Source organism: Mauremys reevesii, linkage group 7 (genome assembly GCF_016161935.1).
Source record: "Mauremys reevesii isolate NIE-2019 linkage group 7, ASM1616193v1, whole genome shotgun sequence".
Taxonomy (NCBI): domain Eukaryota; kingdom Metazoa; phylum Chordata; order Testudines; family Geoemydidae; genus Mauremys; species Mauremys reevesii.
The window spans coordinates 100,804,797-100,828,076 of record NC_052629.1 but is presented as its reverse complement, the minus strand read 5'-3'; the positions used below and the strand labels follow the sequence as shown (position 1 = coordinate 100,828,076).

At 41.1% G+C, this 23,280-nt stretch overlaps 1 protein-coding gene across 3 annotated transcripts in view; it reads left to right on the top strand.

Annotated features, from left to right (window-relative positions):
* ERC2 (ELKS/RAB6-interacting/CAST family member 2) overlaps positions 1 to 23,280 on the top strand; it is an 801,227-nt gene that overhangs the window by 206,348 nt on the left and 571,599 nt on the right. For 2 of the 3 annotated variants that reach the window (XM_039482087.1, XM_039482086.1), the window contains exons 4-5: positions 5,057 to 5,131; positions 19,254 to 19,409. In XM_039482087.1, coding sequence (XP_039338021.1) covers positions 5,057 to 5,131; positions 19,254 to 19,409 — 231 coding nt within the window. Of the gene's footprint in view, positions 1 to 5,056; positions 5,132 to 9,954; positions 9,997 to 19,253; positions 19,410 to 23,280 lie in introns of all 3 variants that reach the window. The other variant, XM_039482085.1, reaches the window with a different exon arrangement.

Below are 23,280 nucleotides of genomic sequence, written 5' to 3'. Positions count from 1 at the left end.
GATTTTGGGGTAGTGCAGACGCAAATTGACATTATTGGCCTGTGGGAGCTATCCCAGAGTGCTCCAATGTGACCACTCTGGACAGCACTTTCAACTCCAATGCACTAGCTAGGTACACAGGAAAAGCCCCGGGAACTTTTGAATTTCATTTCCTGTTTGGTCAGCGTGGTGAGCTCAGCAGCACAGGTGACCATGCAGTCCCCCCAGAATTGCAAACGAGCTCCAGCATGGAGTGAACGGGAGACACTGGATCTGATTGCTGTATGGGGAAAAGAATCTGTGCAGGCAGAACTCCAATCAAAAAGAAGAAATGCTAATATATATGCCAAAATCACACAGGGCATGATGGACAGAGGCTACAACAGGGACACACAGCAGTGCTGCATGAAAGTCAAGGAGCTCAAGCAAGCCTACCAAAAGACAAAAGAGGCAAATGGGCTCTCTGGGTCAGAGCCCCATACATGCTGCTTCTGTGATCAGCTGCATGGCATTCTAGGGCGGGGACCCTACCACTACCCAACCACTGTCCATGGACACCTGCAAGGGAGGAATCTCATGCAACACGGAGGAGGAGGAGGAGGAGAATGCTCAGCTGGAAAGTGTGAATCCGTTCTCCCTGGCAGCTAGGACCTTTTCATCACCGTGAAGCCAATACCCTCCCAAGGCAGGATCCCCGACCCTGAAGGCGGAGAAGGCACCTCTGGTGAGTGCACATTTGTAACTACAGTACAAGGTTTAAAAGCAATACTGTTTAATGTTTGATTTGCCCTGAAGACTTGGGATGCATTCGCGGCCAGTACAGCTACTGGAAAAGTCTGTTAACGTGTCTGGGGTCGGAGCGGGAATCCTCCAGGTACATCTCCATGAAGCTCTCCTAGAGATACTCTGAAAGCCTTTGCAGAAGGTTTCTGTGGAAGGCTGCCTTATTTTGTCCTCCACGGTAGGACACTTTACCACGCCAAGCAAGTAGCAAGTAGTCTGGAAGTATTGCAGCACAAAGCATGGCAGCGAATGGTCCTGGGTTTTGGTCGCATTCAAGCAACATTTGGTCTATATCTTTCTGTGTTAGCCTCAGGAGAGTGATATCATTGATGGTAACCTGGTTGAAGTAGGAGAATTTTTGTAAGGGAACAGTAAAAGGACCCCGTTCATGCTGGGCTGTTTGCGCTTGGCTAAAAGGGATCATCCCTGAGAATAGCCTGCATTGTGCAGAAGGTCAGACTAGATGATCATAATGGTCCCTTCTGACCTTAAAGTCTATAATAGCCATGTGGTGGAGGGAGGAGTGAAGGGATCATCCAAAATAGCCACGCGGAGGGGTGGGAGGAGGTTTGTGCTGCACATCCACCCAAAAACCACAGCCCCTCCTTTTAAATGGCAAACCCAGCCGGCATTGCTTGCTATGGGAAAGGAGGGTGCTGCAGTTTGAAAACATTCCCACGTGTTATCAAGGCATTAGAAGCCAAACCTGCATAGCCTTTGGCTTACCATGGCTGCCTGGAAACCGAATTCTGTTGCCCAGCCGTGTGTGATGTATCACCATACTGGCAGGCGCTCAATATAAAAGGCAAAGTGTGACCTTGTACCTAAAGCACATGTGCTGTCTGCTGTGAATTGCTTGATTCACTGTGAAAGGGTCTCCCTTTTGTTCTCAGAAATGTATCATCTTAAATTTTACTCTCCCTTTTTATCCCGCCGCAGGTGCAAATGTTTCTGTGCTCCCCCTATCATCTCCATCCCTGAAGTTATCGCAGATTAGAAGGCGAAAAAAACGCATTTGTAATTACGTGTTTTCTGAGCTCATGCAGTCCTCCCACACTGATAGGGCACAGCTGATTGCATGGAGGCATTCAGTGGCAGAGTCCAGGAAAGCATTAAATGACCGCAATGAGAAGAGGCAGGATGCAATGCTGAGGCTAATGCGGGAGCAAACGGAAATGCTCAGGCATCTGGTGGAGCTGCAGGAAAGCCAACAAGAGCACAGACCACCGCTGCATCCACTATACAACTGCCTACCCTCCTCCCCAAGTTCCATATCCTCCTCACCGAGATGCCCAAGAACGTGAGGGTGTGTGGGGGGAGGCTCTGGGCACCCAGCCACTCCACTCCAGAGGATGGCCCAAGCAACAGAAGGTTTATTCTAGTCATCAAACAGTGCCAGCGAGCTTTTAAACTTCCAAAGGCACAGTCTACCACCATTCTGCACTTGCTCAGCCTATAGTTGAACTGCTCCTTACTACTGTGCAGGCTGCCTGGGTATGGTTTCATGAGCCATGGGAGCAAGGGGTAGTCTGGGTCTCCAAGGATAACTATTGGCATTTCAACATCCCAAACAGTAATTTTCTGGTCTGGGAAGTAAATCCCTTCTTGCAGCTGCTCAAACTGTCTGGAGTTCCTAAAGATGTGAGCGTCATGCACGTTTCCCAGCCATCCTATGTTGATATCGGTAAAACATCCCTTGTGATTCACCAGCGCTTGCAGCACCATTGAGAAGTACCCCTTGCAGTTTATGTACTGGTTGGCAAGGTGCTCCGGTGCCAATATAGGGATATGTGTTCCGTCTATCGACCCACAACAGTTAGGGAATCCCATTGCAGCAAAGCCATCCTCTATGACCTGCACATTTCCCAGAGTCACTACCCTTGATAGCAGAATATCAGTGATTGCTTTGTCTACTTGAATAACAGCTGTCCCCACAGCAGATTTGCCCACTCCAAATTGATTCCCGACTGACCGGTAGCAGTCAGGCATTTCAAGCTTCCACAGTGCTATTGCCACTCACTTCTCAACAGTCAAGGCAGCTCTCATCTTGATATTCCTGTGCTTCAGGGGTGGGGGAAAGCAACTCACAGAGTTCCAAGAAAGTGGCCTTACGCATGCAAAAGTTTCACAGCCACTGGGAATCATCCCATACCTGCAGCATTATGCAGTCCCACCAGTCTGTGCTTGTTTGCCGGGCCCAGAATCGGCATTCCACTGTATCAACCAGCCCCACTGCCACCATAATGTCTCAATTGCCACAGCCTGTGCTTTCAGGAATGTCTGTGTGCATGTCCTCCTCACAATCGTCCTCGTGCTGCTGTCTCTTAACCAGGTTCTGCCACATACTGCAGTATAATGTGCGAGGTGTTTACAATGCTCGCAACAGCAGCGGTGAGCTGAGTGGGCTCCATACTTGCCGTGCTATGGTGTCTGCATGGGTAATCCAGGCAAAAAGTTGCGAAATGATTGTCTGCAGCTGCTTTCACAGAGGGAGGGAGGCAGGGGAGAGTGACAACATGTACCCAAAACCACCTGCGACAATGTTTTTGCCCCATCAGGCATTGGGAGCTTAACCCATAATTCCAATGGGCAGTGGAGACTGCGGGAATTGTGGGATAGCTTCCCACAGTGCACCACTCCGTGAGTTGATGCTAGTCACGGTAGTGAGGAGGCATTCCGCTGACTTAATGTGCTTAGTGGGGACATACACAATTGACTGTATAAAATCAATTTCTAAAAATCAACTTCTATAAAATCGACCTAATTTTGTAGTGTAGACATACCCTAAGGAATGCATTCCCTCTATTTCTAGTGTTTGGTTTTAAAGGTACTAGTTTACAACGTCAAAAGCAATTGCTTAGAGATATAGTTTGAGGGTATCTTAGGCATCTTTATTTGGGCTTATAAAGAAGAAACATGAATACAGGATTACCTAATTAAAATCCAAAATTTGGCCCCTTGAAGTCTCACCAGAAAGAATGGAGACCCAATGAGATAGGGATGATAAATTGCTTGATCTGGATGAAGGAAGGGAGCAGGAGGGAAGATGACACATCCACAGCATCATTTGCCCTCCATCCTTGAAGATGTATCTCTGCAGGAATTGAGCTTTATGGATGGGAATAAGGTTGGGAATGGACAAGTTAGGACTTGCAGGAGACAGCGACAGTCTGTAGTATAGTTCCCACTAATCCTGCAAGGAATCATCAAGTAAGCTAATTCTGAACCCATCTGCATTATTTTAGTCACCTCCCCCTTCATAGCTCCGAAACTTGTTGTGGGAAGGTTTGGTGGCAATGTCCTATGGCATTGTACTTTTCATGTAGGTCAGTGGGGCTGAGAGGGCCAGAAAACAATAGCCTTTACACAGATAATTCTGAATTCCAGCGGAATGAGAACCCTAGAGTACCTCATCTGAAACCCCTTTTGTTCTAACTGTGCACATGCATGTGAAGGAGACGTGGACAGAGACTTTAAAATAACCACATATGGAATACCATGGAATTTACAGTCACCTACAGTATCTGAGAAACATTCACATCAGCATCAGAAGCAGTACTTTTGAATAGATATTAAAATATTTTTCAATTAATGGTTTGTACACAATTCTCAATGTTGTCAATGTCTACCCCCAGTCTTCAGCTTTGAAGAGTGGCTGATGTTTGCTTTTGTTTATTGTACATCTTTGTGTAGCAATTGTAACCCCTATATTTTTATTACCTGTAGATTAAACTATGAAAAAATCATACTGTGATACATGAAAACTGGAATGCAAAAGCTACTGTAGATGGTGCTGCATCAACCATTATATAATTACTATTCTTAAAATGTCAAATTTGAATTTAATGGTTTTAAATTGCTTGCTTCAAATATTGGTAGAAAAACTCTAAGCAGAGAACTTCAGTAAAAGATTTAAAATGACATTTATTTTTCTTAGTTTTTGAATTAGCAACACAATGTACTATAATTGAATGAATTATGATTTGATGTCTGGGCAAAAGCAGCAGTGTTGTATTTGGACTAAGAAATTACTTGCTGGCTTTGTCACTGTTGACGTTAATTATTGATAGAGGTTTCAGAAATAGCGCATGTGCCGACAGCGTTGACTGTAATATAAGATAGAGACTGCAGTGATGCTAGAGGGATCATAAGAAAGATGCACCTGTAGCATTTGGACTTGTGCAGTTCTGAACATCAGACTTTTAATTTGCTGTGGACTGTGCTATATTTATATGAGAGACAAAATAATGGAAAGATGAGTCGCCAAGCTTATTTTTATCGTGTCCCTCCACAGGAACTACACAGAAGAACCCAACTTCAGCCTGAACCAGCAAAGACAAAAGCTCTTCAGACAGTTATAGAGATGAAGGTATGGACTTTGCATGCTTGCCAATATGCAATCTTTTAGTTTGAACTCAGTTAATACCAGTTAATATAAAAACAAGAAATGAGCTGTAGCTTTTATTATCGAATGTATTTTTGTGTAAAGTAAGGGAATAATCAGTATTCTCCCCCCCCACCCCAACCACAACAATTTCTAAATTTCATAGATCTGTAAAAGTGTTTTTAGATTCCTTGATTCCAAGGCCAGAAGGGATCATTGTGATCAGTTAGTCTGGCCTCCTGTATAACTCAGGCCATAGAACTTCCCCAAAATAAACGTAGCTACCATTTGCTCTTGTAAACATCTTATTCATAGTAACTGCACATACATTTTTTGCATTTTGACTAATACCTCTTTTTGGTGAAAAGCTAAGGCCTGCAATTTCACAAACGTGAGAATAGCATTCCAGGAAAGGTATACAAATATTCTGTGTCTCCAGAAAGAACAAATAATTCATCTTTTTCCAAACCCATTATTGATAAATAATTTCCCCCTTTCCACCTGTTTTCTCAATAAATCATCTCCATATTAGAAAGATGACTGATTTGCAGTGAGCAAGCTGATAAACTGGTTTTGCTGATCGTAGAAACTAGATCATACAGAAAGTAGTGGCCTTTTTCCTGTAATCATAGAGTAGAATTTCATATTCTACTAAAGCATAGTAAACATTTTTTTTCTTTTACTAACCTCTATTTTAGTGGTTCTCTTCCTCACACTCATATCACTGTTCTTAGTAGTCCGTTTCAAAAAGCAGACAAGTTCTGCTCAGTGAAGTTTTGCAAGGATAATTTGGCTACATTCTAGGGCATGTCAATTAAATAACATACAGAAAAAAGTTGGACAATCAATGCATTGTAGTATTTTAGTTATCAGAACAGCTTGGGGTATATTTCAGGAAGACTTTGTTAGCTTTATTAATTAGAAAACTCCAGAGGACTGATCCTGCAAACCTTTACTCCTGTGTATAGTCCTTTGATGATGCTACTCACATGAGCAAGAGTTAGTAGGATTGGCTCATATATTTATTAATAAAGAATTAGTGCAGAAGACACAGACACATCAGCTTTTGTCACAGATAATAAGAATACATGCTAATGGCTTGCTTTTGGTTGGATGTTGATGTAAATCTGGACTAGCTCCATTAAGGTCTATGAAGTTACAGTGGTGTAAATCTGGTGTAAAGGAAGTCTGAATAAGCCCTGTGTTTTTATGCTGCACACTTGCCATATGATACAATATTATAAATGACAAAAACCTGAAAACAACCTTATCATCCACCTTAAAAGATAAATGACTCTTCAGCACTGAGCTGCATATTACTCATTTTTTGGATGTGAAATTCTTGCATTACAAAGCTATTCTTTCTTTCCCAAAACTGTGTGTGTGATTTGCCAAATTTGACTGTACTAACTGCTGTCAAAGCTGAGTGGATAAATGAATATTAATTAAAGGTATATTTTTATATCCACTTTTTTAACAGGGCTTCTGGTTATTTATGCCATTATCTGTTTCTGTATAATTCACTGTTCTTTTGATTATTATATTTAATTATTGTGTCTAAGCCACTTTTTCTCAGTCTGTAAATTGCTGGGCTCCTTGCAACCTGCTGGAAGCACAAAGAAACTCAGGTACAATGGGGGCAACAAAGAGGTTTGGGTTTTGTTTTTTTTTGCTTGAGGCATAGTAAAACCAAGTATTCTATTGCTGAATATTAAGGAATATGAATATTCAGTACATAGTTCCAGGTGTGCTAAGCCCAAAGAGAATGATAAGGCATAAAGGAAAAAATAATATCCTGTCTCTGACCAAATAATTGAAATCTGCCTCTCATGTGCCTCTCATACGAACCTTTTAAAGATCATTTTTCTGTCGAAGATCACTTGCCCATATTGCCTACCTGTCTCTTAAAGCCATTTTCACACTGGAGACAGCTCAGAAATTTGTCTAAGGGGGAAGAGTGCTGTGACAAAGCTTGATTGCTTTGCTTGATATATAGCATTGCCAACATCACACATTCAAAAATTACAATTCAGGCATTCAAAAACGACCCTTAGATTTTTTTAAATCTCATAATTTTAAACCGGAGTTATGTTGAGATCTTTTTATTTGCCTTCTGGGTTTTGACTCTTTAGGGGTAACAATTTGTAACATTTCTCCATAACCGTACGGGCTAGAATATTTTAATTAAAGCTGAGATTTTCCCAAAACTATGTAAATGCACAAGTTGGGTCTTTAAGAAATAACCCAAATATTATTAGACTCATGATAAAATTATGAGAGTTGGCAAACCATCCTGAATACAATAATGATGGCCTTTCACTTATGTCTTAAAAGAAGTGCAAATTAAGGGCCTTAGTTTTGCCACTGACTTCTAAGTGCGTGACTACAGCATGTCTGAATGCTGAAGTAAATACAGGAGTTGCCTTTTTAATGGATAATTATTAGCTTGGATTATCCTATATGTCTAATGAAAAAAAGTTATACCCATGGCAGTGTCCCATATACTGCTATATATATATTTTATGCAGAACTTGCTGTTGATTCCAGCCTGGGAATCCATGTATTAGCTGATACGAGAACATTGTCCAGCATTTTTGCAGTAATTTATCAACTACAGCATATTAGAAAGTAGGAGACTGTGTTTTGTTGGGATGATCATTTTGAACACTTAATGTTGAATAAGATCAATTAAAAACTGATGTGTTGCACCTATGAGGATAGTAACAACAAAAAGAGGGCCCTAAAGGTTAAGCTGCAAAATAAATTTTGATTCTTCTGCAAATGCGCAAACCCATTCTCCATTTGGTAGGAGGGAGTACCCAGAGTCACAGCTATTCTGACAATTTTTCTGCCATTGAAGTCAGAAAGTCCTGTCTTTTGGCTCCTCAGGATGTTAGGAAATATATTGTTTCCATTGAAAAAGGATTGAGAGCAATGCTTTTTACCTGCAAGATCTTTATAATGAGCACTCTCTCTGGTCATTGCTGAGTCTGTAATTCCCTCACCTGACACTTTTACCTTTCCCCAGAGCCTTTTAATCTGTCCTCTTTTCATCAGATCCCTACACTCCCCATGTCTCTTCTCTTCTGCACCCGAATTCTCTTCCTTCCTCATCTCTCCTTTCCCCCTACCCAGAACTGCTTGCTAAAACTGCCATGTTCTCTTTTCCTAGCCCTATCTTTTCAGATACTAACCCCCCTCTGTCTCAAAATTTCTTACTCACTTTTTCCTTCCAAATTTCCAGACTTCTCCAGACCCCTAATTTTACCTGCCTGCTTCCTCAAACACAGCCCCCCCTCCTAATTTCCACTCTCTTCCTTCTTCTCCAAAGTGCCTAGCTCCTCCTCAGTTTCCTCTGTACCTATCACCTCCCTTGCCCCTCCCTCTCCACAAAAGCTCAGTTCTGCCGAGATGGGTAAGAGGATAGAGTGATCTCCTAGAGCCAGGAAACTGCAGCTCTCTGTCCCACCCTATCCCTCATTCCTTCAAGATTTTATTGTTCTCCCAAATTCTTTATCCAGATTTACTCTTAAACCGGATCATTTTGCATCTGATGACATGTGTGTTTCTTTCTGCAAGGGGTTGTCAGATTACTTGTAATATATAATTACTCATATTTGGACAGAGTTCTCTGTATCCATGGTGGCTAAATCTGTTTTTGGGGAACAAATCCAGCATCTTCTATGTTTGCCTTTTATTATGTGGTGCATGTGGGAGGAACTGAGGATGTACAGGACAAAACTGGTATGTTAGATCCATGTTTCCTCTTTCTTGTGAAAAGCACCAATGAGGTGTTGAGGGCCTTGTTGGAATGGAATGTCAGTGCCTTGTTTAACAAGGGCAAGGTGTCAGATTCTCTTAAAGAAGCAGTTGTTATACTCTTGCTTAAGAAACCATGTTTTGGTGTGCACAGTTTCTCTAGCTATCACCCATCTCAAATCTTCCATTTTTGCAGAAAGACATGACATGAAAACTGTTTTACTGTGAAGTCTTACCAGCAATTATGTATGCAAACCAGAAACGAGTTTTATTTAATTGACAAAGCCATGAGTAGTAGTAGTATATTTTTGTTTTTCTAAATGTTAGAAGATCTGTTAATGCTAGGTTATTTACTGCAGTATACTTTGTTATATCGTATATATTCCATACTAAAAACCTAAGTTGAGAATATATAATAGTACCACACTAAAAACTAAAAAGTTCAGAAATGTGTAATGCAGCCTTAACTCTGTCTCCATGTGCATATGCATTATGATAGACTTTCATTACATGATTATACTATTATTTTCCCTACCTCATTCAATGTACCAGTTGAATGATGTACATAAATGAGGCAGGGACACATAGTGAGTGAGGCAGATGTGTTGAAATCCATTGCCTTCAACGGAATTGCACCCACTTACACTCTGAGTTTGGAATATGTGTTGTAATAATTTTATATGCTCTTTGGCATATAAGCATGTAAGATTGGTTACTATTGGTTAAAATAACCTAAAACATTAAAAGCAAAGGAGGTTGAATATATTTGTCATGATTGCATTCATTGTTTGTATTAAGAACTAATACTGTGTACTTAGCAACACCAGGGCCAAATCTTGTTCATGCAAAGTCCCGCTTAAATTAGCGAGACTACCTGTGTGAATAAATTAGGCAGAATCTGTCTACCAATTTGGCATAACGCTCACCTTCATTGTAAACTAGTGACAATCATGCTGAAGTCTGAATAGCACAGAGACAAGAGCAAAAAGTATTTAAAATGGCTAGTTTTTAAGTGAATGAAAATATTTGTGATTTTACCTTACTTGCAGAAACAACCATCTTTATATATTGATCCAGCTTTGATATTTCAGGTATGTTACTAGAAAACTGCTTGTGTGTGTAGTGCAAAATACTCTTCTTGTTCCGATTGCACGAGTCTTCCCTTTCTCTTGTTTTAAAGGTGAACCTGAATATTTTCTACACTTTACGTTTAATATCTATACAGACACTGTCTATTTAATTATCATTATTTGTATTTCACTTTTTTCCTAAGGATTTTTTCTTTTTGTCTCTCTTGCAATAGCTGTCATGCTGGACTTATAATCAGTGAATGTTTATCCCCAAAACCTCTTTTCTGTGAAATTAATAATGAAACCATGTCTATTCATAATAGGTTTGGTAATATCCTTCTTTTATAGAACTTAAATTTTGGGCCTAACCTTAAGGTGACACTATCGCCTTAGAAAATACATATTTTCAGAAAAAAAGCAATGATCAAATGCTCAAGTATTGACATAAAAAAACCATGAAACTAAAGGCTCTGTTTCTCAATTGAGGGAATAGAAACATACTATGTGATGTGTGTGTTCAATTAAAACTGATCAAGACAGATTTAATTTGAAATTTCAAATATCGAATACTGATATTGGGCTTCTTGTGAACACTACATAGAGTTATTCAAGGAAATAATTTGATGAATACTTTTAAGTAACAAATACATTTGGGAATAGTGATTTGCTTGCTGACATTTCATGAACAGAAAGAGGCAAAATGCCTTGAATAAATTATTTCTTGCAGATTATTTGTCTAGCTCTATATATTACAGTGTGTGTGTGTCAGGCAATATGCTACCAGCAGTTTTGTCATAATGTTCTGGGATATATGAGTCATTATCACTGGAAACTAATCTGCAGAGTCAGCTTCTTACTACTTCAACTTTCCTCAGCACAATCAGAACAATCCTGTATTAATGAATGCTCTTAATTTATGCTTCAAGGCAAAAACTTAACACTGCCGGGACCAGTAATGAAGGAATCCAATTCTTCTCCCAGGCCAAATATAGGATTGCACTGTTAGGTAGGGTCATTAATGGGGGAGGAGAGATGCCCCTTCTTCTGAAGCATTAGGTATTGGCAACTGTTGGAAGTAGTATACTAATTCCGATTAATAGTCTGATCCAATATAGAAAGACCTGCTATATAGTCCTGTGTCTGTTAACAGGGTTTGGAGGGCCTAACTTCAATCACTGATGCCATATTTTTGGAGAACTCAGAGGAGTTATTAGTCCTAGTAATATTATACTTCTTCCTTAATCTTACTGTAGCCAAACCTTCTGTCTTTGTGATTCAAGCCCCAAGCTCTGTGGTTTATCTATACCAGCAGCATTCCAACAATCCCAGATCTGGAATGCTGCTGGTGTAGATAAACCACAGAGCTTGAGGCTTGAAGGAGATACTGCATCTCAGTGTTTAATTTGTAATGAAAGGGGTGCTGGGGCTCAAGCAATTTTTTTACATTCATTACTGATGCAACAAGCCCAGATGTGCCGGGGCTATGAACTGCCACACCTAGAGGTGCTGGGGCTCAGCCCTGGCAAGCCCTTGCACAAATTAAGTGCTGCTGCATCTTCTCTTCTTTCAGGCTGTTAGATTGTCAGACCAAGTGTCCGTAAATTTAGCCACAACTAACACTAGTTGAAGTTTTTCTGACAGAATGGATTTCTGCCAGTCTTCCCAGTTTCCTAGCAGCCCAGCTATCCTGATTCCCCATCTACCTGCCTAGTAGGCTTCCCAGCCTGCTCTGCTCCCCCTAGAGTTTGCCTGATGGGAGCCTTAGGCTGCCTGGCTGCCCAGCTGGTGAGCCAGCTTGCCATAACGGAAATTCTTGAAAAATGGCATTTCAGTTCTTCCAAAAAGGAATTTTTCAAAAATTTGTGTTCTGCAGAAAATTTTGCATTTCTGAAGTTTATGTTCTGATTCTGAATGAAAAAAATCAGTAATGTGAAATTTTCCCACAATATTAGCCACAACACACTATTCGAGTAGAGACTAAAAAGAAATGTTTGATTTCAGCACTCCGGGCTTATGTGAACAGCTACATAAATAGCTACTTAAATTTTATGCCACAGGGCATAAACTGATCAATTACAGTAAAAGTAGGGAGCTGTAACCCCCCACCCCACTCATGAAAAATTGCAGCATTAGTAAAACACAGTTAAAGGTTTTTTTGGATTTTGTCATACTCTGGAGTAACTGGGAAAAGAAGGTACTAGAAATAGGATATGGGGTTGGCTGGAGCAAGCTGGTTTGCTCCTTTATGGAATTTTCTATGTTATAGGTACTACAGTAGTTTGTTTGTTTATTCACTCTTGTCCCTTCTTAAGGCTGATCATAACCATGATAATTTATTGTTCTTTTGCGCCCCTCCCCCCTTTTTGGATGATTTCGCCAAAACAAGAATTCTATAAACAGGCACCTCCTTTTCTCTTGGTCTTACACTTCACCACACACTTCTCTCTCCTTCATCACAAAAACCTTTCAGAAAAATGCTTTTGCAGAAGGCACAATAAATGCCTAATAGATGAGTTTTCTCTGAGTGGGTAATGTAATAGCAAAGAGATTTTTCTGTTTGTTGCTTTCAGTATCTTAATTCTCCAAGGTCTTCTCATTATGAATATGAATAATGCTCATCTCCTTGTCAAGATTTAGATACCATAGTGATAAGCTATGATTCTGTCCATGGAAACATGTCAGATTAGAGAGTTTCACCTAATAAATTACCGTATATACTCGATCATAAGCCGGTTCATTTATAAGATGACCCCTTCCCCCCAAGATGGATAAGTAAAAATTGAAAATGTTTATAACCCGTTAATAAGCCGACCCTATAATTCAGGGGTCAGCAAACTTTGGCTTCTGGGTCATCAGGATAAGCCGCTGGTGGGCCGAGATGGCTTGTTTACCTTGAGCATCCGCAGGCACGGAGGTAAACCTAAGTAAACAAAGTGTCCCGGTGCACCAGCTGCTTATCCTGATGGGCCGGGATAGCAACTGGTGGGGAAATTTTTTTGGGGGGGAGAAGCTGCGAGTCAGGAGAGTAACCCCTGTGACCACCCCCCACATGACCCCACCCCTAGCCCGGGGCCTCCACACTCTCCCCATCCCATCCCACCTTATCTGGGAAGGGCCACAGGAGGATGTCTCTGACCTGGCTGGAGCTGCTCCAGCAGGCTGGGAAGCGCGGCTGCTGCCTGCTCCGGCGGGTCAGACTGGGCAGCGTGGCCACAGCATGTTCCAGTGGGCTGGGCTGGGTGGCATGGCTTCAGCGTTCTCCGGAGGCATGGCCACAGCCTGCTCTGGGGGGCGGGGCCAACCGGCATGGCTGCAGCCTGCCAGCCCTGGAGCTGCAGCTGCTTCAGAGGCTGTGGGGAGAGCAGCGTGACCTGAAGTGGAGAGACTCTGGCCCTGCCTCTTCCCCTCTGGCTGTGCTGCCTCTCCTTGCTCCCTCTGTTAGGTCTGTGTCCCACCTCTTCCTCTCTATACCCATTCATAAGCCAACCCCCTTCTCTGGTGCTTCCCTTTTTTACTAAAAAAAATTTGGCTTATGAACCGGCATATACAGTAGGTAGTTTAGATGGCATTTTACCTACATGATTAAATACAAATCTGAAAATCCTGTTACAAACAAATGCCACTTAAAATATTTTTTTTCTTTACAGCTGGTTGGAAATTTTTTAGATGGAACGGTTTTCTATTGGAAATGGTCAATTTGTCAAAATCAAACTGTTCTGATGAAAACCAGGCAGGATCTGCTTGAATGCTGCCTGCTAGGTTGGCTTCAAAACCTGCTTGGTTTCCTACTAGTTTGCATGCCTGGCTCCTTTGCATCATGCACCTGGCAGACTGATGGGGAGTCAGGAAACTGGAAACAGCAATACAAGTGAAAGATGTGGAATAATGTTATATTTTCAGTATTATTCTCTGTCCAATTCCTTATGCATCCTAACATCTTGGTTGCTTTTTTGATCGTGGGTGCACATTGAGCAGTTTACAGTGATGAACAGGTTCTTTTCCTGAATTGCTACAGTTAATATGGAATCATGTAAGTTGTATGAATAGTGTAAAATTTCTCTCTAAAGTGCATTACTTGGAATTTATTGACATGGAACTTCATTTGCCAGCATATCACCTCCCTACTTCTACTCAATATTTCCCTGGTTTATGCATCTAGGAATCATATTCCCTATCTTGCTGCAGCATTGCACTTAAAAAAGACAGGTTGTTATATTTGCATAAAAATACAGTGGAAAAAATGTTTTAAAAATTCAGTATGTTAGGTAAGACTTCATAATGTATAGGGAAATATTTGCCTAGTTCTATACCCCAAAATATCTCTGCTACTGCAATCTGCTGTTCCATTGTCATGGAAATAAGTTACCCAACTTTTTCCCAGTGTAGTTTGTTTGTGCCTGTTGTTACAGTTCTAGTAGCACGCAGAATCTGCCTGTGACCAACAAGCCACCTTTCTTTTCCCCTGGCCTCCTTTGTCTGATTTTGAACCACATTGTACACTCACTGCTGCATGGGTGGGTGTAGGGATTCCACTGGGATAGGCATCCCTATGAGACTGTAGTAAGACAAGCAAATATTTACTGGACATTTTTATGAGGCCCTAGGCAACTGCCTGCTCTCTCTGTGTAGCAGAACCAGCGCTGCTTTGCTTTTAATTTTAAAATAATTCTTTTGTTGTATACTGAAATTTCTTAAAAATATCTATCAAAGTGACCCTTTTAATTGTTTAGTGTGCTGTGTTTTTGATTCTGTGACTTAATATAACTATTTAATAAATGTACACAGTATTTCAGGAAGCACGATGCATGGTGTTACTCTGGTTAGTAATTTTATAAATTGTTTGTGTTAAATCATTAACATGTTCTTGAATCCTTTGTTTCGCACTCTAGGATGACTTGCTGTTCTTGTGTTTTAGACAGAATAGGGTTGTCAGAAGACTTACAGGGGCAAAGGGAATTAATTGGATAAAATCACAAATTTTCCAGGATGTAACATTTTGTGTGACTTTGGTCTTTAACAAAACATCTTATTTTAAACAGAAGGAAGAAAAGGCGCAAATAAAACCCAAACCACCCACTACCTTCAATACTAAGATGGGAACGTCCGCACAGTTGTTTTTATAATTAATTCTGTTACATAACCATTTGTGAGTGTGAGAGTCATCACCAAAGGAGGCAAAAGCTGTTATAATCTACAAGTAGAATGTAGAAATATTCCTTCCATGGGAGGGAGAACCAGATATTCAATCTTAAAGTCATAGTATTAAAAATAGAAAATATTCTTATTGTTACCTTGTTATTCTTAAGGTAATAATTGGAGATATACCAATCTCTTAGAACTGGAAGGGACCTTGTTGAAAGGTCATTGAGTCCAGCCCCCTGCCTTCACTAGCAGGACCAATTTTTTGCCCCAGATCCCTAAGTGGCCCCCTCAAGGATTGAACTCACAACCCTGGGTTTAGCAGGCCAATGCTCAAACCACTGAAGATTAGCATCCTAAAACACTGTGTGTCAGAGCAGCAAAGCCTGAATGAAAAGGTTTCTGTGGGGATTATGAGGCAGGTGATCAAGGAGGAAATAATCTTCTCTTCCAAAATGGAAGTGGAGGCTGATAGTTGATAGTTGGGGTCTATCCATTAAAGGTAATATTTCACAAGGCAGTCTCTTGTTTAGCTAAATGTACTGCTAAGAGGACACCGTGGTCCTTCTTTTAAGTTCCTTGGTTGTACGTTCTTGCATTTGTTTATACATAGACTGCAATTTCCTCATAACTATTACATCAGCTAAAAGGGCTGGGGAGCTATCCATAGTCTGATGTAGCGCTCCCTTTAAAGTTTCCATAATGACATTGTACTCTGAACGTTCAGAGGCATCATACCTAAGGTGTTGACCATTTCCACATAAATCAGGGAGGAAGACTGCTGTGTCTGTCCATTCTTAAGTAAACTAAGCAGTCATGGGATGAGGGATAACTGGTGAAAAGACAGGAAAGAAAGAGTGGGAATAAATGGGAAGTTTTCAGAATGGAGAGAGGGGAACAGCCGTGTCCCCCAAGGATCTGTGTTGGGACCTGAGTTGTTCAACATATTCATAAATGATCTGGAAAAAAGGGTTAACCATGAGGTGGAAAAGTTAGCAAATGGTACAAAATTACTCAAGATAGGTAAATGCAAAGCTGATTGTGAAGAGTTACAAAGGAATCTCACTGAACTGGGTGACTGGACAACAAAATGGCAGATGAAATTCAGTGTTGAAAACAAAATCCCAACTATACATACAAAATGATAGGATCTAAATTTGCTGTTACCACTTAAAAAGATTTTGGAGAAATGGATAGTTCTCTCAAAACATCTGCTCAATGTGCAAGGGCAGTAAAAAAGCTAACATAATATTAGGAATCATTAAGGGATAGACAACAAGACAGAAAATATCATAATACCACTATATAAATCCATGTACACCCACACCTTGAATACTGTGTGCAGGTCTGATCACCCCATCTCAAAAAGGGAATTTTAGTCTTGGAAAGGGTACATAGTGCAACAAAAATGATTAGGGGGATGGAATAGTTTCCACACGATGAGAGATTAAAAAGACTGGGAGTTATCAGCTTGGGAAAGACACCACTAAGGGGGGATATGATACAGGTCTATAAATTATGAAACATGTGGAGAAAGTAAATAAGGAATTGTTATTTATTCCTTCTCATAACACAAAAAGTAGGGGTCACCAAATTACATTATTAGACAGCAGGTTTAAAACAAATAAAAGGAAGTATTTTTTCACACAATGCAAGTTAACCTGGCCAACACTATAACAGGGTTCAAAAAAGAACTAGATTAGTTCATGGAGGATAGGTCCATCAATGGCTACTAGCCAGGATGGTCAGGGGTGCAAAAACATGCTCTGAAGTGTCTCTGGCCTCTTTTTGCCAGAAGCTGGGAGAAAGGGGATGGATCACTTGTGAGAACAGGCTTCTGTGTACTAGGAAATTTTCCAGTGGAGGGTGTGTGTGTATATGTGTGTGTGTGTGTGCGCGCATGTGCGTGCATGCCTATGGGAGTACAAAGAGTGAATATAACAGTGGTCTCTACTATACTTTTTTAATAGGTTCCACTAGGTGCTTCCCCTGTGCTGGCTTAGCTCCTTTGGCTGGTGCAGTGGGGGAATAGGTTTGGGGTGGTACTTTAAACTTGCACATCTCCACCTCCTCTGAGGTTTCTAATTCGACTGTTGCTGCGAGGGTCTCCTGGTCTTTTCTCAAAAGCAAATGTTTTATCTGTGCCTGTAGAAGCACAGGGTGGCTCTTTTGTGGGTTTTCCTCTCTTTTGTGCATCCATGGAGGCCTAGGTACAATCTAGACCTCAGCATTTTGAAGTAAATGCTTGGTAATAAGGGATTAGGCCTGGGAGTGGGGACTGAAAAAATAGGCATCTCATAGAAGAATTTAGTCTTGTAATTCTCATTCTCTTACTACTTTTCCACCAATCTATCAACACTCTGAATTAAAGTACCCAAATTATGGTTAATTATCACATAGCAAGCCGAAGAAGATATTATTCTAGAGACCGAATCTCTCCCATCCAACCATTTCACAATTCTTTATTACTAATAAAGGAAATAAGTGCATTCCATTAATTCCTTGGTTCTGCAAATCATTATTGGTTACAGGAATAAAGGTTAACAATACTGCAACTCAACACAATGTCTTGCAGAAAAAGAAATTAATGTATATCCCTACATAGCTTTGGTTCCTCTTGGATATGTAACAATAGTTGGTGAAATTTGAAAGGTTCAAAGTTTCATTTTGGGTTAGTAGTCAAAAGTTCAGATGCTTATCAGAGCTGTATCCAGGCTATCCAACCTCTGAAATTGCAAATTTGGCCTGGTGGTATCCTGAAAATAGGCTTTACTATCATGCAAAAGTTTTGGTGCTGACTACTTCAGGACAGTCTGTAGGTAGTGTAGGAATAATCTTTTTTAATATCTTAGAACTTCAGTTTATGGCTAAAGACAGGCAGTACAGTCAACTGAAAACAGAAACAGTTTTATTTTACTACAGAGATTCAAATTTAGTTTGTCTTGGTTGAGCTTTTATTTTTTGTGGGAGAGAAGGGGCAAAATCCTGACTCCATTATAGTCAATAGGCCTTCTGCCATTGACTTCGGTAGGGCAAGGATTTTATCCCAGTTTCTAATATGTCTTGGCTCCTTTGTATTCTTGGACTTAATTTCTCTGCGCTTGAGCCGTGGAGAATTTGTTCCCTAATAGATGTTTGAAAACAGATTGCCTACTGAGTCATTTTGCTATATTCTTTCAAAGTGAAAGTTGTGTGAGAAGGTACTACAAGTCCTGATGATCGCTATCCATCCCCAAGTGGATAAGATTTTTTTAGTTTACAGACAATAAATGAAAATGAGAGCTGAATCATTGGATTTTTTCAGTGCTGTGCTGGCACAAGCTGATAACCAGTATATGAGGTGGCATATGATCTGTGGTATATGAGGTGGCATTTCTTTTGTTGCAAATTAACTTGGTTACATACTGTTTGTCAAGCTCTTTGAGATTGTAGGACGAAAAGTATATATCCTGCCCTTGGCTATATGTGGGTATACCAGTGGAGGAAATGGCCATAAGGAGACGCCTCTTATTTCTCAAAACAGCAGGACTGGATTGTAACCTTGTTTTCAAGAGACCACTAGATTGAGAGGCCAGCCAGCTCCTGATAGCCCTAAGTAGTTGGCAAGGCCTATAAGTTATTTCCATATATGTCTGGCCCTGCTGTCCCCATCTATTGTCCTTCTTTTGTGTGACTTCTAGGATGTAGGGCAGGATTTTGCCCAGATTGTGCATGAGCATCAAAATGCTCATTCTTAATTGATGCTAAAATAAAATCAAGAATCGTGCTGTCTTTTGTTTGAGAGCAGAGGTCCAAATCCTGTTTTCCCTTAAGCCAGTGCCAGTGGAATTACCTGGGGTTTACATCAGTACACGTCATAAGTGCTGGAACTAGGGATGCTGAGGGTGCTGCTACACCCCCTGGTTTGAAGTGATTTCATACAGAGTTGACAGTTTGGTTCATTGGCTCTCAGCACCCCCACTATACAAATTGTTCCATCACTCCTGCATTAGTATAAATGAAAGCAGAATTTGTTCCAGTTTCTTGTGCTAGTGTATTATTATTGTACCACGTTGCTACAAATACTGCATTTTTAACATCCAGTTTTCATATAATTACAGATTCTCTCTCTCTCTTTATTTTTTAAATTTTTAATCCAGGACACAAAAATAGCTTCACTTGAACGCAATATAAGGGATCTCGAAGATGAAATACAGATGTTAAAGACAAACGGAGTTCTGAATATAGAGGACCGAGAAGAAGAGATCAAACAAATAGAAGTTTACAAGAGTCACTCAAAGTTCATGAAAAATAAGGTACAGTCTACTAATAAAATAGTTTAATGGTATTAAAATAATGTGAACAGAAGCTTTAATTGGACTCTTCAGTTTAAGCAGTCCTCTGTGAATTTGCTGATGGTAGCTCTGCGGTACTTGGCACTGAAAGGAGTTGCTGCAGGAACCTTTTTTGGATTAAAAAAAAAAGGCACTTGTAAGTATTGATTCAGGAGAAGTAGAGAGGAGGCTAATCCATCACACTGCAGCGGCAAAAGCATTAATTAATTTACTACATTTCTCATGTTTTACACTTTCTTATGTTTCTTTTTTTCCCCTCCACATCTTATGTATGGTTTCTTCATTTTCTCTTTTTTCAGCTTTATAACTCCTGCTTTCACTACCCAAAGGCTGCTTTATGACTTTATTGGTTTCCATTCTGACCTACAGTATTTTCATACCATTTTAATTGTTAATTTTCTCATTACCTTGATAATGGTATTATGGTTAGTACTACTATGTCATAAATTATGCTGAGTTGTTGTTTCCATTGTAAATGTGTGTTACATGTACAGTATTTTAAAATTCTAATAGTTTAAAAAATTATTTTATAATTCTGATAGTTTGCACTTACACAGTGCCTTTAACTTAAGAATCTCAAAACATTCTACAAAGGTTGATGCATATTATTATCCTCAATTTACAGATAGGGGGAGAGAGAGAGACTAAGTGAATTGGCCAAGGTTACACACCAGTTAGTAGCAAAGTGTGGAATAGAACCCCAGGGACCTAACTCCCAGACTCACTAAACAATACTGCCACTCAGTTATTTTAAAATAATCAGACTTAAACTTGGCACCTAACTTGTGATCCCAGCTGCACATTTTTACCACACTTAATTTACATTTGTTTAGCTGCCATGTAATTAAAGAGCAGTCCCAACATTTTATTTTTTGTACTTTTGGATTACTTTTTCTGATTCTCTTTGCTCAACCAATTTAATTTTTTTTAAATAGTTTTAAAAAAAAATACAAACTATGATGAATTTATTCCAAAATTTGTGTTCCTGATTATATTCTTGTTTGTTTATAAAGTAACAATGTACTGATATGGAGATACCTTCTACAATACAGGTGTATGATCAGATTTTTAAAGTGGAAAAACTAGGACAGCAGTGATAGAGGAGGGGGAAATGAAACATTCACATAGATGAATCTTGGGAAGTGGGAAAAGGAGGCATTTTACCTATACGTTCCTTTAAGATGAGAAGGAGCAGTGAGTGGGGAGGGAAATGCGGGAGAGGAAGGACAGCCAGCTGACTATAATTAAGTTGAGACTGGTTATAATAAACAGAGTAAAGCTGGTCAAAATCACTGTAGCAATTTTGATTGTGAAACTACATTTTTTTTCTTGATTTTTTTTTTGCATTCATTCCTCTGCATCCATCTATTTTTATGTGAAATTTTGTGGAGCTGATAATTTTTGAAGTGAAAATTGGAAAAGCCCCTTGTGTGCTAAAATTTGTAGCTAGGGATTTTGAAAAAGCTTCTTGAGGGGGTGATGCTATCTGCTTCTGTGGAGCCCAAATGGCTTGGTGGAGAATCATAGAAATCTTGGACTGGAAACAACCTTGATAGGTCATCTAGTCCAGTCCCCTGCACTGTGGCAGGCCTAACTATTATATAGACATTCCTGAAAATTTATTTAACCTGTTCTTAAAACCTCCAGGGATGGAGATCCATAACCTCCCTAGGTAATTTGTTTCGGTTCTTAACTGCCTGGACAGTTAGGAAGTTTTTCCTAATGTCTAACCTAAATCTCCCTTGCTGCAACTTAAGTCCATTACTTCTTGTCCTGTCCTCACTGATTAAGGAGAACTATTTTTCACCCTCCTCTTTATAACAACCTTTTATGTATTTAAAGAATTATCTCCCTTCTCAGACTTCTTTTCTCCAGCTTAAACCAACCCAGTTTTTTTCAGTCTTTCCTTTATAAGTCATATTTTTTAGATCTTTAATAATTTTTGTTGCTCTCTTCTGGACTTTCTCCAATTCGCCCACATCTCTCCCAAAGCATAGCGCTCAGAACTGGACACAGTATTCAAGTTGAGGCCTTATTAGTGCTGATTAGAGTGGAAGAATTAATTCTCATGGCATGCTTACTACAATATTCCTGCTAATATATACCCAGAATTATGGGTTGTTGTTTTTTTTGCAATGTATATAAATTGTTGACTTTCATTTACTCTGTGATCCACTATGATCCCCAGATCCTTTTCTGAAATGATCCTTCCTAGGCAGTTATTTCACATTTGTATTTGTGCAATTGATTATTCCATCCTGTGTCTAGTACTTTATACACCCCCCTGCCCACAGCCGCCCCCTGCCCCGCCCCCTGCCCCCAGCCACCCGCAGCCAGCCCCTGCCCCCAGCCACCCGCAGCCAGCCCCTGCCCCAGCCAGCCCCTGCCCCCAGCCCCTGCCCCCAGCCACCCCAGCCAGCCCCTGCCCCTGCCCCCAGCCAGCCCCTGCCCCCGCCCCAGCCAGCCCCAGCCACCCCTGCCCGCAGCCAGCCCCTGTCCCGCCCCCTGCCCACAGCCACCCGCAGCCAGCCCTCTGCCCGCAGCCAGCCCCTGCCCCCAGCCGCCCCCTGCCCCACCCCCTGCCCGCAGCCAGCCCCTGCCCCCAGCCACCCGCAGCCAGCCCCAGCCCACAGCCGCCCTCTGCCCCACCCCCAGCCCACAGCCACCCGCAGCCAGCCCCTGCCCACAGCCGCCCTCTGCCCGCAGCCAGCCCTTGCCACAGCCACCCTCTGCCCGCAGCCAGCCTCTGCCTGCAGCCCCTGCCACAGCCACCCCCTGCCTGCAGCCACCCCCTGCCCACAGCCGCCCGCAGCCACCCCCTGCCCACAGCCACCTGCAGCCCGCCTGTCTGCATCACCTGCCCACAGCCAGCCTGTGTCACTCCCTGCCTCCAGCTAGCCCTGCCCCACGCCCCTATCTGCAGCCAGCCCCACATCCACTGGTGCCCTGCAGTTCCCAGGGCAGTAACCCTGGACACCTGCTTCAATGAGGGGGTGGGGGTAGGGAGCAGCTGGGACCCACACATGTGCACACCCTAGAGTGACCAGATAGCAAGTGTGAAAAATCGGGACAGGGGTGAGGGGTAATAGGAGACCATATAAGAAAAAGACCCAAAAATTGAGACTGTCCCTGATCACCACCCACACATGTGAAACGGAGCTCATTTCTAGTTCAGTCCCATCTTTTTAAAAAAGAACTTTAGGTAGGGTTAAAATACATCTGTATTTTCCTGGACATGTCAGGCTTTTCGGTTCTTAATCACCTCCTGGGAAAATATGGACGTATGGTAACCCTATTGGTACAAAAAATACATGCTGTCGCACATCCCTTAAATCAGAACTTTTTATAGGGAACCCGTTGTTAAATCAGAACTTTTTATAGGGAACCCGTTGTTAAGATTTTGGCAGCTCATCACTGCTTGCAACCCCTCCCAGCATGGTATTGTCCACAAACTTTATGTGTGCTCTCTATGCCATTATCCAAATAATTTATGAAGATATTGAATAGAATCAGACCCAGGACATATCCCTGTGGGACCCCATTCAATAGGCCCTTCCAGCTTGATTGTGAATCATTGATAATTACTTTTTGTTTGCTTTTTCAACCAGTTGTATACTCACCTTATGGTAGGTTCATCTAGGCCAGATGTCAGCAACCTTTCAGAAGTGGTGTGCCGAGTCTTCATTTATTCACTCTGATTTAAGGTTTCGCGTGCCAGTAATACATGTTAACGTTTTTAGATGTTCTCTTTCTCTAAGTCTATAATATATAACTAAACTATTGTTGTATGTAAAGTAAATATGGTTTTAAAAATGTTTAAGAAGCTTCATTT